This window comes from Miniopterus schreibersii (genome assembly GCF_964146895.1).
Source record: "Miniopterus schreibersii genome assembly, chromosome: 2".
NCBI lineage: Eukaryota > Metazoa > Chordata > Mammalia > Chiroptera > Miniopteridae > Miniopterus > Miniopterus schreibersii.
This window is the reverse complement of record NC_138102.1, coordinates 38,094,866-38,108,676: the sequence shown is the minus strand read 5'-3', so window position 1 is coordinate 38,108,676 and position 13,811 is coordinate 38,094,866. Positions and strand designations below refer to the sequence as shown.

The window sequence follows — 13,811 nt, the reverse complement described above, 5'->3', positions numbered from 1 at the left end:
GGCCCTGTGCATTTGGTGTTGTATTACTTAAAGCCAAGCTAGTCCTATGTAATAATGCCAGGCAATGTTGTAAGCACTTCACAAGTATTAACACAATTAGGATCATTTGGGGTCTGAAGGTTATTTAAGAAACCATTTGGAAGAATCTTACCAACTACCAATCAATTGTGAACTACAGGTAATAGGATTCTAGCACTGTTCCAATGGTCTAAACTTGACTAGGTCCTCAAGTTTTTAAGCAAAACTAATTATGAGAAGCAATAATTAACTCATATTCTTTAGTCTATCCTCTGAAGAAAACCGTATTACATGGGCAAAAGGTTTGGAGTAGAGGGTGAATAAGCAGGTAAGCAGAACATATGTCAGGAAAAACTGGCGAGAATTATGGACTGTATGTAGACAGTACAAAAATGGAAAAACAAACTTTTAATAATTAAAAACTACAAATGAACATTGTCTTTTTTGTATGAAAATTAAAGATCCAAAGTCTAAAACAGCGATATGAGTGTAAATTTTTTAAAAAAGGAATTCAAAACAAACCTCTTGATTTTCCTGTATTTCCTTCTTCATATGTGGATTTACAGAAATTCTGGTCAGAGATCTGGGAAAATAAATACCAGTATAACTCATTCCTCCTTAAATGTTTAGGACTAATCTATAATTCAAGGTAATATAATACTTTGTGTAAGAAATCAACAACTCTAAAGGCTTCATGACTTTTCTATATATCCTATTTGACAAATGTTACTATGGTTTTTCATTTGACAAGGGTATTTGGTTCAGGTGGAACAGAGACTGTCAAAATTTCATGTGCACTAACTGTATGCATTAAGGATTGTCAGAACTTGCTTACTGCTACTTAGTTTTCAAAAATACTTGATTAAAAATGCTATTTTGTGTTATTGTTTTCATACAGAGAAATTTTGCATGAAATTATCAATGTCATCAAATGTATCAATGCAACAGGCAACTTTCAGACTATTTGTACACAAACAATTTTGGTTAACCTGAGATCTTTGCTACAGAATCTAAGTTATAAAATCCGGAAAATACTGACTTCACATATTCACTCCTGAAGACCTTGTAATGTCCTTATAAAAGAAATATTTAAAAATAAGTCTATTATTTGACTTAACTCCTGAGAATGCTTAGTTATATTTATCTGTCAATTTTATGCATACGAGAAAATGATTTAAAAATTAAAAGACTGTAAATGCAAAATTCTGCTTTAAGTAAAACTCAAGCAAAAAGGTGGGTTTTTGTTTTTTTTTTAATCCTCACCCAAGGATATTTTTCCACTGATTTTAGGTAAAGTGGAAGAGAGGGAGGGAGGGTGGGAGGGAGGGAGTCAGGGAGGGAGTGGGAAACATCGATGTGAGAGAGACACATCAACTGGTTGCCTCCTGCTCGTGTCCGACTGGGAAACAAACCTGCAACCCAGGTATGTGCCCTTGACTGGAAATCGAACTCGTGACCCTTTGGTGCGTGGGCCAACACTCTAACCACTGAGACACACCAGCCAGGGCAGAAAGGTGTATATTGAAACAACTCACAATAAGTGCGCATTATCTCCTAAAATGTGGCAGCATTTGAGAGAAATTACATAAATTTGATAATGCAAATTTTTCATTCATTTAGCAAATATTTCATTTCAAAACCATTTACTGACTGTTCACCAAGTGTTTTAGAGATATGCTCAAGTTTACAATTTAGCAATTAAGCAGTGTTAGCATACTTTGCAAACTTTTTTTTAATGACCAACCAGAAATTAAGATTACAGAGTGTAACAGCTGAACCCTTCAATAGTGGTACTGACTGTCAATGAGCAAATCAACTGTCTTCTTAAAATTATTTTACTTTATTTGTATTTGATCGAATAATTTCAAAAGCTACTCTTAATTAAGAGCAACATGGCCAAACATAACATTTATACACATATTTCATGTTTCATAATATAAACACTGACTTCTCAAATTCTTGACTGTTTAAACTAAAGATGAAAGAGTCATATAAATATATTCATTCTTAATCTGTAAATAAGGTGACAAACCTATTTTCAGGGTACCATGAAAAGGTTCTTGGTATCTTGTGGCCAACAAGGTACTATTTATCTTACCAAGGTAAAGAATATCTAGGTAAGATTCAGTAAATTGTACTGTGGATCAATGTACAAAACAGTGTTTGAGACAAATCGAGGCCTAGCAATCATCCACTGCTTAAAAAGGGGATGCTGAGAGCATAAGGATGCTCTCCAATTCCTCTCAATAAAATACTATTGTTGCACTTGTCACATGTTGTATGCATTCAATATAAACTAACTTACTTTATATTTTACTGGTTGCCTATCATTTTATATTCTGTCATTCCAGATCCAAATACAAATGCATCAAAGTCCTGTGATTTTGTCAATCCTTACAATACATGGAAACCTAATTGTCTGTATTGGTTATTTTTAGATATGCCAATGTATTATCTATTGAACTGATAGATGTGTAAAATGTAACAGTGATATTTTTGGAAGCAGTTCAATTAGATATCCCATTGGCAAAAAAAAAGTGTTCCACAAGATATTCATACAGCCTGGCCGGGCGTGGCTCAGCGGTTGAGCGTCAGCCTAGGATCCTTGGTGATCGGGGTTCTATTCCCGGTCAGGGCACATGCCCGGGTTGCGGGCTACAGCCGATCAATGACTCTCTCATCATTGATGTTTCTATCTCTCTCTCTCCCTCTCCTTTCCTCCCTCTGAAATCAATAAAGATATATTTAAAAAAAAAAAAAAAGATATTCATACAATTAAGACCTTACTAATTATTTGGAATCTGAAATGACAAGAAGATTTGGCTATCCTTTGGGCAAATTTAGGATACTCTTTTACATCCTCCATGGCAAACAGAAAAAAAAAATCCCTTTTTATTTACTGTTTAAACAAGCTTTTTCTTGGATTGTCATATCTCACTGTTTATATTTAAGTATATGTGTTTAATGAATTATTTTTTCTTTTCCATTTGCCTCTAATTCAAGAGTTCTATTTTGTAGTACGTACAAACGTGTGTATAGGCCAATATTCTGCTCTGGTGAAAAAAAAACCAACATACATAATAAAGGTCCTGATTTTATAAACACTATGTATACTAGAATTGACATCATTATGTTAAATGAAATCAGCTATTTTCATAAAATTTACTTAATGGAACGAATTCTGCCTATAATCAAACTAATAAACTTTACTATACCTGGCTTTTATGGGGAAGTTCTGTGAAATGTCTTTCATTAATTTTAAGGCATCATAAACTGGAGTGGCCATTATTTGAGAAGCTGCTTGAAAACTAAGATCTAAAAGGAAAATAATATCATTAAAAAATCTAGCATAATGCCACATCTTTATAGACATTTCCAAGTACTTTAAGTAACTTACTCAACCCTCCTGGCCATATATTCTTATACAGACATGTTAGCATTCTTATATTTAGCACTTCTCAAAAGTCTTAAATAGAAAAGTATCGCTTATTTCCAATTAAGGTAAACTTTACACTTTTATGAATCAGTGATTATCATTTAATAACTAATATTTGTTTTCCACAAATTACATTATAACTTCAAAAGGAGATCTATGAAAATAAATGCTGATGCAAAACTATTTTTTTCTATATTTAGGTTAAATAAACAGGTAAGAAAAAGCTTTGAGAAAAAGAATAACAAGAGGAAGGAAAAATGAGTTTGAAGAACCAATTCTGGAAAGAACTTTAAGAAGGACCCAATTGTTTAAATCAGTAAATATGAAACACTCATTTTCTCTTTCAATATTGTTCTACTTTTATACCACAATAAAAGTAAAATCCTAAACTTAGCATTATTTTACTTGAAATGACAGTTCTATAGAAAGAAAAATGTGAGTGGTTTACTTAGTCTCCAACATGCTAGAAACAAAGTAGAGCCTGAATACTGTCATTAAAAAAAGTACTTCATACATAAGTAGGTGCTCAACGAATACTGATGAAAGAATGAGTAAATGAGCAGTAAAATAACAAACAAGACCCTTTATGTTATGTTTCTTATTATTCTATTGCTATTAAAGGCATTTATAAGCAACATAATTTTTAACTGGTGTGCATACATTTAGGAATATATGCTTTTTTAGTGAGAAAACCTATGAGTCATTACTTTATGACTGACTTAGCTTACAGAAGAGTATTTCTTTTGATGAAAGTACATGATCAAATATCATGGAGCATTTGGCTGCACGACGTTATACTCAAAAACAGTACAAAATAGTGACAAAGGAAGAATTTAGGCTCTAAAATGAGACAGCCCTGCTCATTTGAGGTATTCTTAATTTGTGCCGTATCAGATTTGTGACCTTGGATTAATTATTTTGTGTCCATTTCTTGAAGTTTCCTCATCTGAGTGGGATATTTATCTTATATGAATTTTTAAAAATTAATTAGGGTAATGCATACTGTGCCAAACACATAGTACTGGCTAATATTCTATCATCATCAATCATCATTAATTACTATGATCATGGACAACTATCTTTTACTTAGGTTTTTTTTAAGTATACCTTTACTGATTTCAGAGAGAAGAAGGGAGAGAGAGAGACAGAGAAACATCAATGACTAGAGAGTTGTCATTTATCAACTGCCTCCTGTGCACCCCCGCTGGGGATCAAGCCTGCACCCGGGAATGTGCCCTGACCAGGAATCGAATAGCCATCTCCTGGATCCTAGGTCGATGCTCAACTGCTGAGCCATGCCAGGCCGGGCTTTTACTCAGGTTTGATAGCACAACCAGTCTTCTAAAATTTCTTATAACATGAATGTAATTCTCGTTCACATGATCAATTTTTTGCATGTAATTTATTTGAAAGGCCCTGAAAATTCACTTATGAAATCAGAATGCAGATAATAAGAAATAAAATATCATCAGATTCTATTAACATTTTTTGCTTTTGTCTAAACTGTTGCATCCCTAGATGATTCATAAATTGCTATTTAACACCTACACTTTGGCCCGGCCGGGCGTGGCTCAGTGGTAGAGTGTCGACCTAGGATCCAGGTGATCAGGGTTCAATTCCCGGTCAGGGCACATGCCCGGTTGCAGGCTTGATCAATGACTCTCTCATCATTGATGTCTCTATCTCTCTCTCTCTCTCCCTCTCCTTTCCTCTCTCTGAAATCAATAAAGATATATTTTAAAAAGAACAATAACAACAAAAAAACACCTACACTTTGAAGTCCCGATCCCTATTTTAAACGCCTTACTGTTTTTACCACTTGGATATTTCAAAAGCAGCATGTTTAATAAGGAATTGTGATATTCCCACTTCATCTTTGCCCAAATATGGTACTCTTTAAGTCTTCTCTTTTCAGTGAATACCACCACTGTCCCTCCAGCTGGGCAAACCAGGAATCTAGCGGTTGTTCCTGATTATCTCCTCCCTCACACTCCATAACCAACCTCTCACAAAGATCTGATATTTTCTCTAAATAACCCACCCTCAAATTTATTCCAAACCCTCCTCAAATCTCAACTCAATCACCACTTCTGGAGGAAGCCTCCCCTTTCTGTTCCCTCTTCCTTACACTCACCATACCAGTTCAGATCTTCCTGGCATATACCCTTCTTAATATATGTATCTTTACTTGGCAGCACTTAAAATGATAATTTTTACATTGCTTTTAAAATTATATATGTTTATCTAAGATCCTTTGAAGGAAACATAGTATCTGTTTTAACTCATCATTTGATCTTCAGAATTTAGTGTTTTTCAAAATGTCAGCTGGAACCCATGAGTTAACCAGTGAAATCAGATTGAGTACTGTGAAATTTTTGTCTAATAAAATATAGTAGAATAAAAGAGTTTTGCCGGAGTGAATAAAATATAGTAAACATACATACTGTATGTTGAAGTTTTTAGTTTTGAGCATATTTATGTATTCATACATTATACACTTGTGTATGGGTCTTGAAGTAAAATATATGTCCTACTATGAAGATCTCAGCCCAAAATTATAAAACCATAAATGTAAAACCAAAGACACTCAATAAATTTTGTTAAATTAATCAAAAAAGAAAAACAAAAGGATAATGCCAGTCTCATTATTTCTGGGCCCCATATTCAACCCCCAAACCTGCTTACATGCTTTATACTTCCTCTACTCAGGCTCAGACTCCTTTTATCTCCTAAATTATTTGCCAAATCTAGTTTTCCTTTTTACACCTCTACCATAGTCATAGTTCAACCTCTCATTACACTACTTCAATTAATTATGTCTTAATTAGATTTCCTGTTTCCGGTCCATTCAAATCTATCTTACACAGACACTAGGAAGGTTAATTAAAACTAAGCTGACTATGCATGTTCTCTGTTTACAAGCCTTCAAAAGCACTCTCTCACTTACAATTTTCTAAATTAGGAGTGAGGAGAACATTTTGAAGGAGAAGAAAGTAGATTGGTGGTTGCCTACAGCTGGAGGAATTGGGAGTAATGAGAGTGACTGTTAATATGTACATTACTTTCTTTTGGGGGTGGTGAAAATACTCTAAAACTGACCATGGTGACAGTTAAAGAACTCGAAAATATACTAAAACCCATTGAATGGTACACTTTAAATGGATAACCTGCATAATATGTCAGTTATAAGCTGTTATAAGCTGTCAGTTATATTTTTAAAGTTGATGAGAAATGTGATAAAAGTATGGATCACACAAAAAACATTTCCTTATGACCTACTAAAAATTACAAATAATAAAAAAAGAAAATTACAAGCTGAAAAGGACTTATAGTTCAATCCCAACTAAACTTTGGCCACAAAATGTCTGCTTATGGGATGTCAGCACAGAAACTGTTCTAAGCTAATAGTGAAACATTCAATAGTCAGTCTATTAAGATCAAAATCTCCAATAGAAGAAAACTAAGAATTAGGTCTCATTTCTCCTGACCTACTGATTAGGATTTTTATCAATGTTATAGATTCCCTGAAATGTGATTTAATATTTCAAATGAACCTATAAATCAGTGTACACTTTAAAAATGATTAGAAAATATAAAATAACTATGCTTCATATAATTTTAAATCTTATAGACATAAAAATATAATTTGCTTGATGGATAAGCTTTTAATTAAATATCTATTTCTATAAAAAGTAATATAATGATTTATATTATTTACATATAGTATTACTTTCTATAAAATAATTTATATCATGTTATATAAAAGCTTATTTAATAAAACTGAGATCAGTTACCAAACTGCTGTGTTAAAGTAAACCAAAATACTCTACCTTGCAGCTCCCAGACTTTCAAAGGTGTCATTTCTTTGCTACTGTCAATCAGGTATTTTTGGAATGCTGTCAGATTATCTCTGAGATCTGAATATCTTTCTCTGCATTAAAATATTAAGTAATGTTAATGATCATCACCTACTACAAAGCACTATATAAGCAGTATGTTTTTTAAACTAACTCTTCCAAATGATTAGTTACAAACTAATTGTTCATTGTTAAGAGAATAAACCACGATGCAACTATATCCACAGAACTTAAAATAAATGAGGGAGATTTATGTCTATTTTTTTCAATATGTAAAACAAAGCAAAACCAAACCAAACCTGGAGAAATGTAGTCTCTATCAATTGTTAGCATGTTAACATTACCTATAAGGGACCCAAGGGTGAGGGCTGAATTATTAGTTTTTATAATATATGCTTTTTATTTTACCATTTTATATATTAAAAGTATTGCTTTTATAATTTAAGATAAAAATGATTTTATAAGGAAAAACACAAATGCTTCCTATACAACTTAAATTTTACTCTATTTTTGAAAAGCTGTAGGTTTAAAATGTATAAAAAATATAAGATAATTTTGCCTAATATTAATCACATGTAGGTATCTTTTAGAGAGTGCCAAATAACAATGTAGTAGAATGACATTTTACTATACATACAATCTAAAGGATAACCTCCTATCTCTCACGAAATCAAGACACAGTGTCATTTCAGATTTAAATCGAATTCTTTTTAAAAAAACACTTCAGCTACTATGACAATTTATAAAATATATATTTTCAACAGTAAAAAGAAATGAAGATATTAAAAAGTGAAATGAAAAATAAATATACAGAACATACATACAGAAATGCATTAATCTTATAGATAACAACAAATGAATATACTCCAGTGTCAATATCTCGCACTTTGATTATAATGTGGACTACATTTTGAAAATGAATCAAGACTGACTGACTCTTCTCAAAATGAAAAAGCAACAAGACTTCAGAAAAGTTAACTACAAATTACATTAAACCCTCCATTTCTCAAAATTTTAAGTGACAGAGTTTATAAGAGATATTATATTGTTTTTCATATTTAATCCTAATCTTAATTTTCACTTACATAATTCAAGCAAAAATACATTACTTATACAATACTTTAAAGCAAAAATATTTGTTTTCCTAAATCAACTGAGTAACGGTACAAGAACTAACTTTGAGTATTTCCTCTCAAGAAAACTAATATTCCAGGGCTCCAAAGGCCTTTTGCAGGACGCACAATTTATTATCATAAAAAGTTATGTTTAAAAAAGAATACAACTATGGATTCTAAGATGTTGAGACGCAGCTGAAAATTTAATAAAAATGTTTTGTTATCTCCTAAACAAATACCTTAATTAGAATAAACCTGTTTTGCAAGATGCATTAACTTTATAAGGCCACTAGTACACCACTTAGGCAATGAAGTTTAGTAATGTAACCCAGTCATCTGTATAAACTAGCATAGCCTCTAAAAATATCTTAAGGGTCCTTTATAAATACTTGTAATACTAAGCAAGAACTAAAGATATTAATAAAAGAATTTTCTTTTCATTAATTTTGCCTTTATATTGAAATCATAAACTTTCCCTTCTTGTAAATAAGAGAAAGCACACATAAAACTACAATTCCCATTCATGAATATTCAGAGAGCACTCACCATCCTATTCCTTGTCTTCAATCAGTGATGCAGGAAAAAAAGGGGGTATAACTTTAATTTTTCAAAGTTTACTTACACGTGGGTATGAAATTAAGACCAGACATTATAAGGTTTTTAATATGGGAATCTGCAGCACAGAAATTTAGGGAAATAAATTATTTTCTCTTCTTTTGAAGCATAAAAATTATTTTTTTTATGCTAAATATTAACCATGATTTTTGTAACCTATATCTATAAAAGATTTTATAAAGTTTTAATTTAGTTTTTGCTAGAGAGAACTTTGATCATTTTCATTTCCTATTTTCTAATCATACTTACACTGTTGAATTAGTGATTACCTTTCAATTTTGTGTTTTTGCATTAACTGTGTATTATTTTGTAATAAATAAAAACAATTGTGTGTAATTTTAAAATGTGAAATGTAAGCCAACAAAGCATACTGAATTAATACCTTTAAAAGCACACTTAAGAGCATAGTAATATAACTTTATTTCACTTCAGACTTACTTTAGTTTCCCAAAAAGAAATCCTTGAACTTCATTTGTTTCAGTCTCACCTTCTACAGCAGTATTAGTCACAGCTATATTTTGGAAACAAAAACAGAAACAAAACAAAAACATTTCAGACTGGGAAAAGCTTATAGAATCCAAAACTTGGAGAACTCAAAATGAAATGAAATTCCATTCATTTTACCTTGTTTTTCCTTCATGGGTCAGCTTAATGATATATGCATGTGCAAGTGCTTGCATTCCTGACTGTGCACTCTTTTTATTTATGTTTTTAATTTATTGGGGTGACATTGGTAATAAAATTAAAAACGTTTCAAGTGTACAATTCTATAATACATCATCAGTATAATATATAGTGTGTTCACCACCCAAAGTCAAGTCTCCTTCCATCACCATTTATGCCCCCTTTACCCTTTTCTACCTCACCCAACCCTCCTTTCCCTCTGGTAATCATTTTACTGTTGTCCATGTCTATGAGGTGTTTTTAAAACATTAAATTTATTGGGGTGACACTAGTTCACAAAACCATACAGGTTTCAAGTGTACAACTCAACAAAACCTCCTCTGCACACTACATCAATGCCAATCACCCAAAGCAAAGTCTCTTTTGGTCCCTATTTCCCCCACTATGCCCTCCTCCACCTACCCCCACCCCCTTTCCTTCTAGCTATCACTACATTGTTGTCTGTGTCTATGTGTTATATATATGTATATATTTTTGCTTAATCCCTTCACCTTTTTCCCAGTCCCAACCCCCTCCCCTCTGACAGCCGTCAGTCTGTTCTCTGTATCTATGAGTCTTTCTTATTTCATTTGTTAGTTTACTTTGTTCATTAGACTCCAAATACAAGTGAAATCATATAGTATTTGTCTTTCTCTGACTGGCTTATTTCACTTAGCATAATATTCTCTAGGTCTATCTACGATGTGACAAAAGGTAAGATTTCCTTCTTTTTATGGCCTAGTAGTATTCCACTGTGTAAATGCCCCACAGCTTTTTTATCCACTCATCTACTGATGGGCACCTGGGCTGTTTCCAGATATTAGCTATTGTAAAGAATGCTGCAATGAATCCAGGGGTGCTGTTTCCAATTTTTTTAATTTTCATTTTTTATCCTCACCTGAGGACATTTTTTCCACTACTTTTCAGACAGTGGAAGGGAGAGAGAAAGAAACATTAGTTGGTTGCCTCTGCACACGCCCTAACCAGGGCCAGGGATTGAGCCTGCAACCGAGGTACGTGCCCTTGGCGGGAACTGAACCCAGGACCCTTCAGTCGGTGGGTCGACACTTTAACCACTGAGCCAAAACAGGTAGGGCCCAATTTTTAAAGAAGTTTTTTAAGAGCACAATAATATTAAATATATTTCTTTCAGTTTAAAATTAAATTCCAAACTCAGGAAAAACATTTCTACCCCATCTCTAGCCTCATATTAACATGAGTAGAATTTTAGTCATGAAATTTTTTAAAAAACAAAAGAATATGTCTGAAAATTTTTATCTACTCATATACAAAGAGGAAACTTACTTTTAACTTGGGTATCATCCAATGCTTTGTATTCTGTACTCTTAATTGCTAGCTCCACACCATAGCCAGATAAGTACATTTTCCGTGAGGTTGATTTCTGTTTAAACACATTGATTTAAAAATAAAAAAATAAAAAGAGGGAGAGAAAATAGTTACTCAAATATCTTTTCATTTCAGTGTAACCGTGTATTGGACATTAGGGTAAATTACTAATAAGAAAACTTTTAAATGACTGTGAAAATTATGTGGGGGGTAAATACTCTCTAGCCAGTCTATCAAGGAACCAGAATTTGGTTGATGACCACTTCTTTACTTTGTAAAAACTGTGTCATGACTATTGTTTTTAATTATTCTTTTATGATGAAAAATTATTTGATCTTTTCCTGTTTTATCATGGTTACCTTTCCCATCTCTCCCATGAGTTAATTAACAAAAGGATGAGATACAATGAAGTTTCAACAAAACTGTACTGCTTTTAGGAACCACACAAGATTTGCTAAACCAGCAAATGGCATTAATTTGCTAGCTGTCTAGATGTAGAACAACTAGAGTGCTGCCAAAAGCAAATACTGGAAAATAGAGGCAAAGGAGACAAAAAAAACTCAGTGCCTTGAACAACCTGATTAAATTTTCTCCACGTTTCTCAATGACTGAAATATACCAAATGCCACAAATGAGTATCTATTCTGGCAATGAGGGGTAACAACTGCCTAAAACTGAGTCTGAAGTATTTATGTTCTGAATTTGGTATCTTATTTTTCCCTTTCTATAAAGGGAATATAAAAAGTAAATATAAAATGTACTTATAGAAATAACTCTATCAAAGAAGAGAAGTCATCACATTTTTTCTAAAGGTAAGGAAGCTGAATGAATTTATATAATATTTTTGAAGATGTCTATGTTTCTAGCTTCCAGACTGAAATTCTTATTAGTTGTGCCACAATCATAATTTGGCATATTCTTTCACAGATTAAGAAACCAGTTTAACATAACTCAGCAAATTCCCCTAAAGATGTGTCTTTGCTTAATTCAGGTTTGCACAGGGGTAATTTTGGCACTCTATACATGACAGAGGAAGAGGTAGAAACTGGAGGGACGAAGAACCTTAAGAGCATATTATTCTTTGTATTCTCTTCTTTCCTCCCTAAACTTCTTCCCCAGTTTTAAAAATAGTAAATATATTAGCAAAGTGACTATTCCTGGAATACCCTATTTCCAAATATGATGTAAGAATTAGTTTTAGATATGCAGACAAGTATTTAACATTGTTGCCTACACTAAAATTTAATTTGCTAATTTTTCAGACATATGCTCTAATGAAAGATAGTATGAAAAAACTGGGTTGTTTATAATTATAGTATTCCAACAAAGTTGAGAAACTTTTAAAGTCTTTTCAATTTCATACAGCTCAATTTAAAAATATTTTCTGACTATCCACTCAAAAAGACAACTGGTTGGTAGCTAAGGGAACCAAAGCTCTGAGTCCACATATTTTGTTATAGTTCATAAAAGAAATGGAATTTCACATAACCAATTTCCATGATCTGTTCTGGAGTATTAGTAGTTCCTCAGTAATAAGATAAATATTTATTAAATTCATATTTACTTTATCCATTTGAAAATGTATTAATATAAAATTTGAATTGTAGTTTAATAAATTTAGGTTTACAAACCAAAAATGCTCATAGTCTAAATCAACTGGTGAAAAAAATCTTTATTTTTCTATTTTTTCTTTCCCCACAAAAAGGTATCTGTTCAAAAAGTATCATAAATAAGTCTATTTTTATTAGAATCATGTTAATTAGATTTACAATATAACTATTTTGATTGTATAATACATCACTCATTAAATATAATTTGATGTTACAAAGTGCCTGGAGAGTTGGCCAGTATGATTTCATAAAAGTATATTTAATAGTCACATTCTCCAAAGAATAACTAGGGACACTGAGCCTCAATAGATGAGCACACCCTCTGGGGCCATATTAGAATCACTTGGGAGACATTTTTTAAAAAGATAAACATATTTTAATCTCCCATTTCCATTCCTATTCTGATATAAATGACATATAACATTTTATGAGTAAGTTATACAACATGATGATTTGACATATGTATACATATATTATGAAATGATCACAGTAAGTTAACATCCACACCTCACATTGTTAGTTTTTTTTCTTGTGATGAGAACTTAAAAAAATTTTTTTAATTTATTAATTTTGGAGAGAGGAAAGGAGAGAGAGAACAAGAGAGAGAGAAACATCGATTTGTTGTTCCACTTATTTATGCATTCATCGGTTGATTTTTGTATGGGCCCTGACCAGGAATCGAACCCAAAATCTTGGTGCATCGGGATGACACTCTAACCAACTGAGCTACCTGGCCAGGGCTAAAGAGAACTGTTACGATTTAGTCTCTTAGCAGCTTTCCAATATACAATACAGTATTGTTAACTACAGTCACCATGCCGTACATTGCATTCCCAGAATTTGTTTACCGTATAACTGGAAGTTTGTTCCTTTTGACCATCTTCACTCATCATTGCTACCCCACTGGCCCCAAAACCACCAATCTGTTTCTATTTCTATGAGTTCAGGTTTTTTGGATTCCACAAGTGAAATCATATAGTCTTTCTCTGACTTATTTCACTTAGCACAATGACCTCAAGGTCCATTGGTGTCACAAATGGAATATTATTCAGCCTTAAAAAGAATGAAATATTCCCATTTTACACACACACACACACACACACACACACACACTACATTTTCTTTACACATTCATCCACTGATGGACAAA

At 32.5% G+C, this 13,811-nt stretch overlaps 1 protein-coding gene across 1 annotated transcript in view; it reads right to left on the bottom strand.

Moving 5' to 3' along the window:
- The window catches only part of UGGT2 (UDP-glucose glycoprotein glucosyltransferase 2), a 133,221-nt gene that overhangs the window by 98,050 nt on the left and 21,360 nt on the right, over positions 1–13,811 (bottom strand). Inside the window, exons 6-10 of the mRNA XM_081127976.1 lie at positions 11,010–11,106; positions 9,480–9,552; positions 7,285–7,385; positions 3,234–3,333; positions 541–601 (exon numbers count right to left, since the gene is read on the bottom strand). Coding sequence (XP_080984102.1) covers positions 541–601; positions 3,234–3,333; positions 7,285–7,385; positions 9,480–9,552; positions 11,010–11,106 — 432 coding nt within the window. The remainder of the gene's footprint in view (positions 1–540; positions 602–3,233; positions 3,334–7,284; positions 7,386–9,479; positions 9,553–11,009; positions 11,107–13,811) is intronic.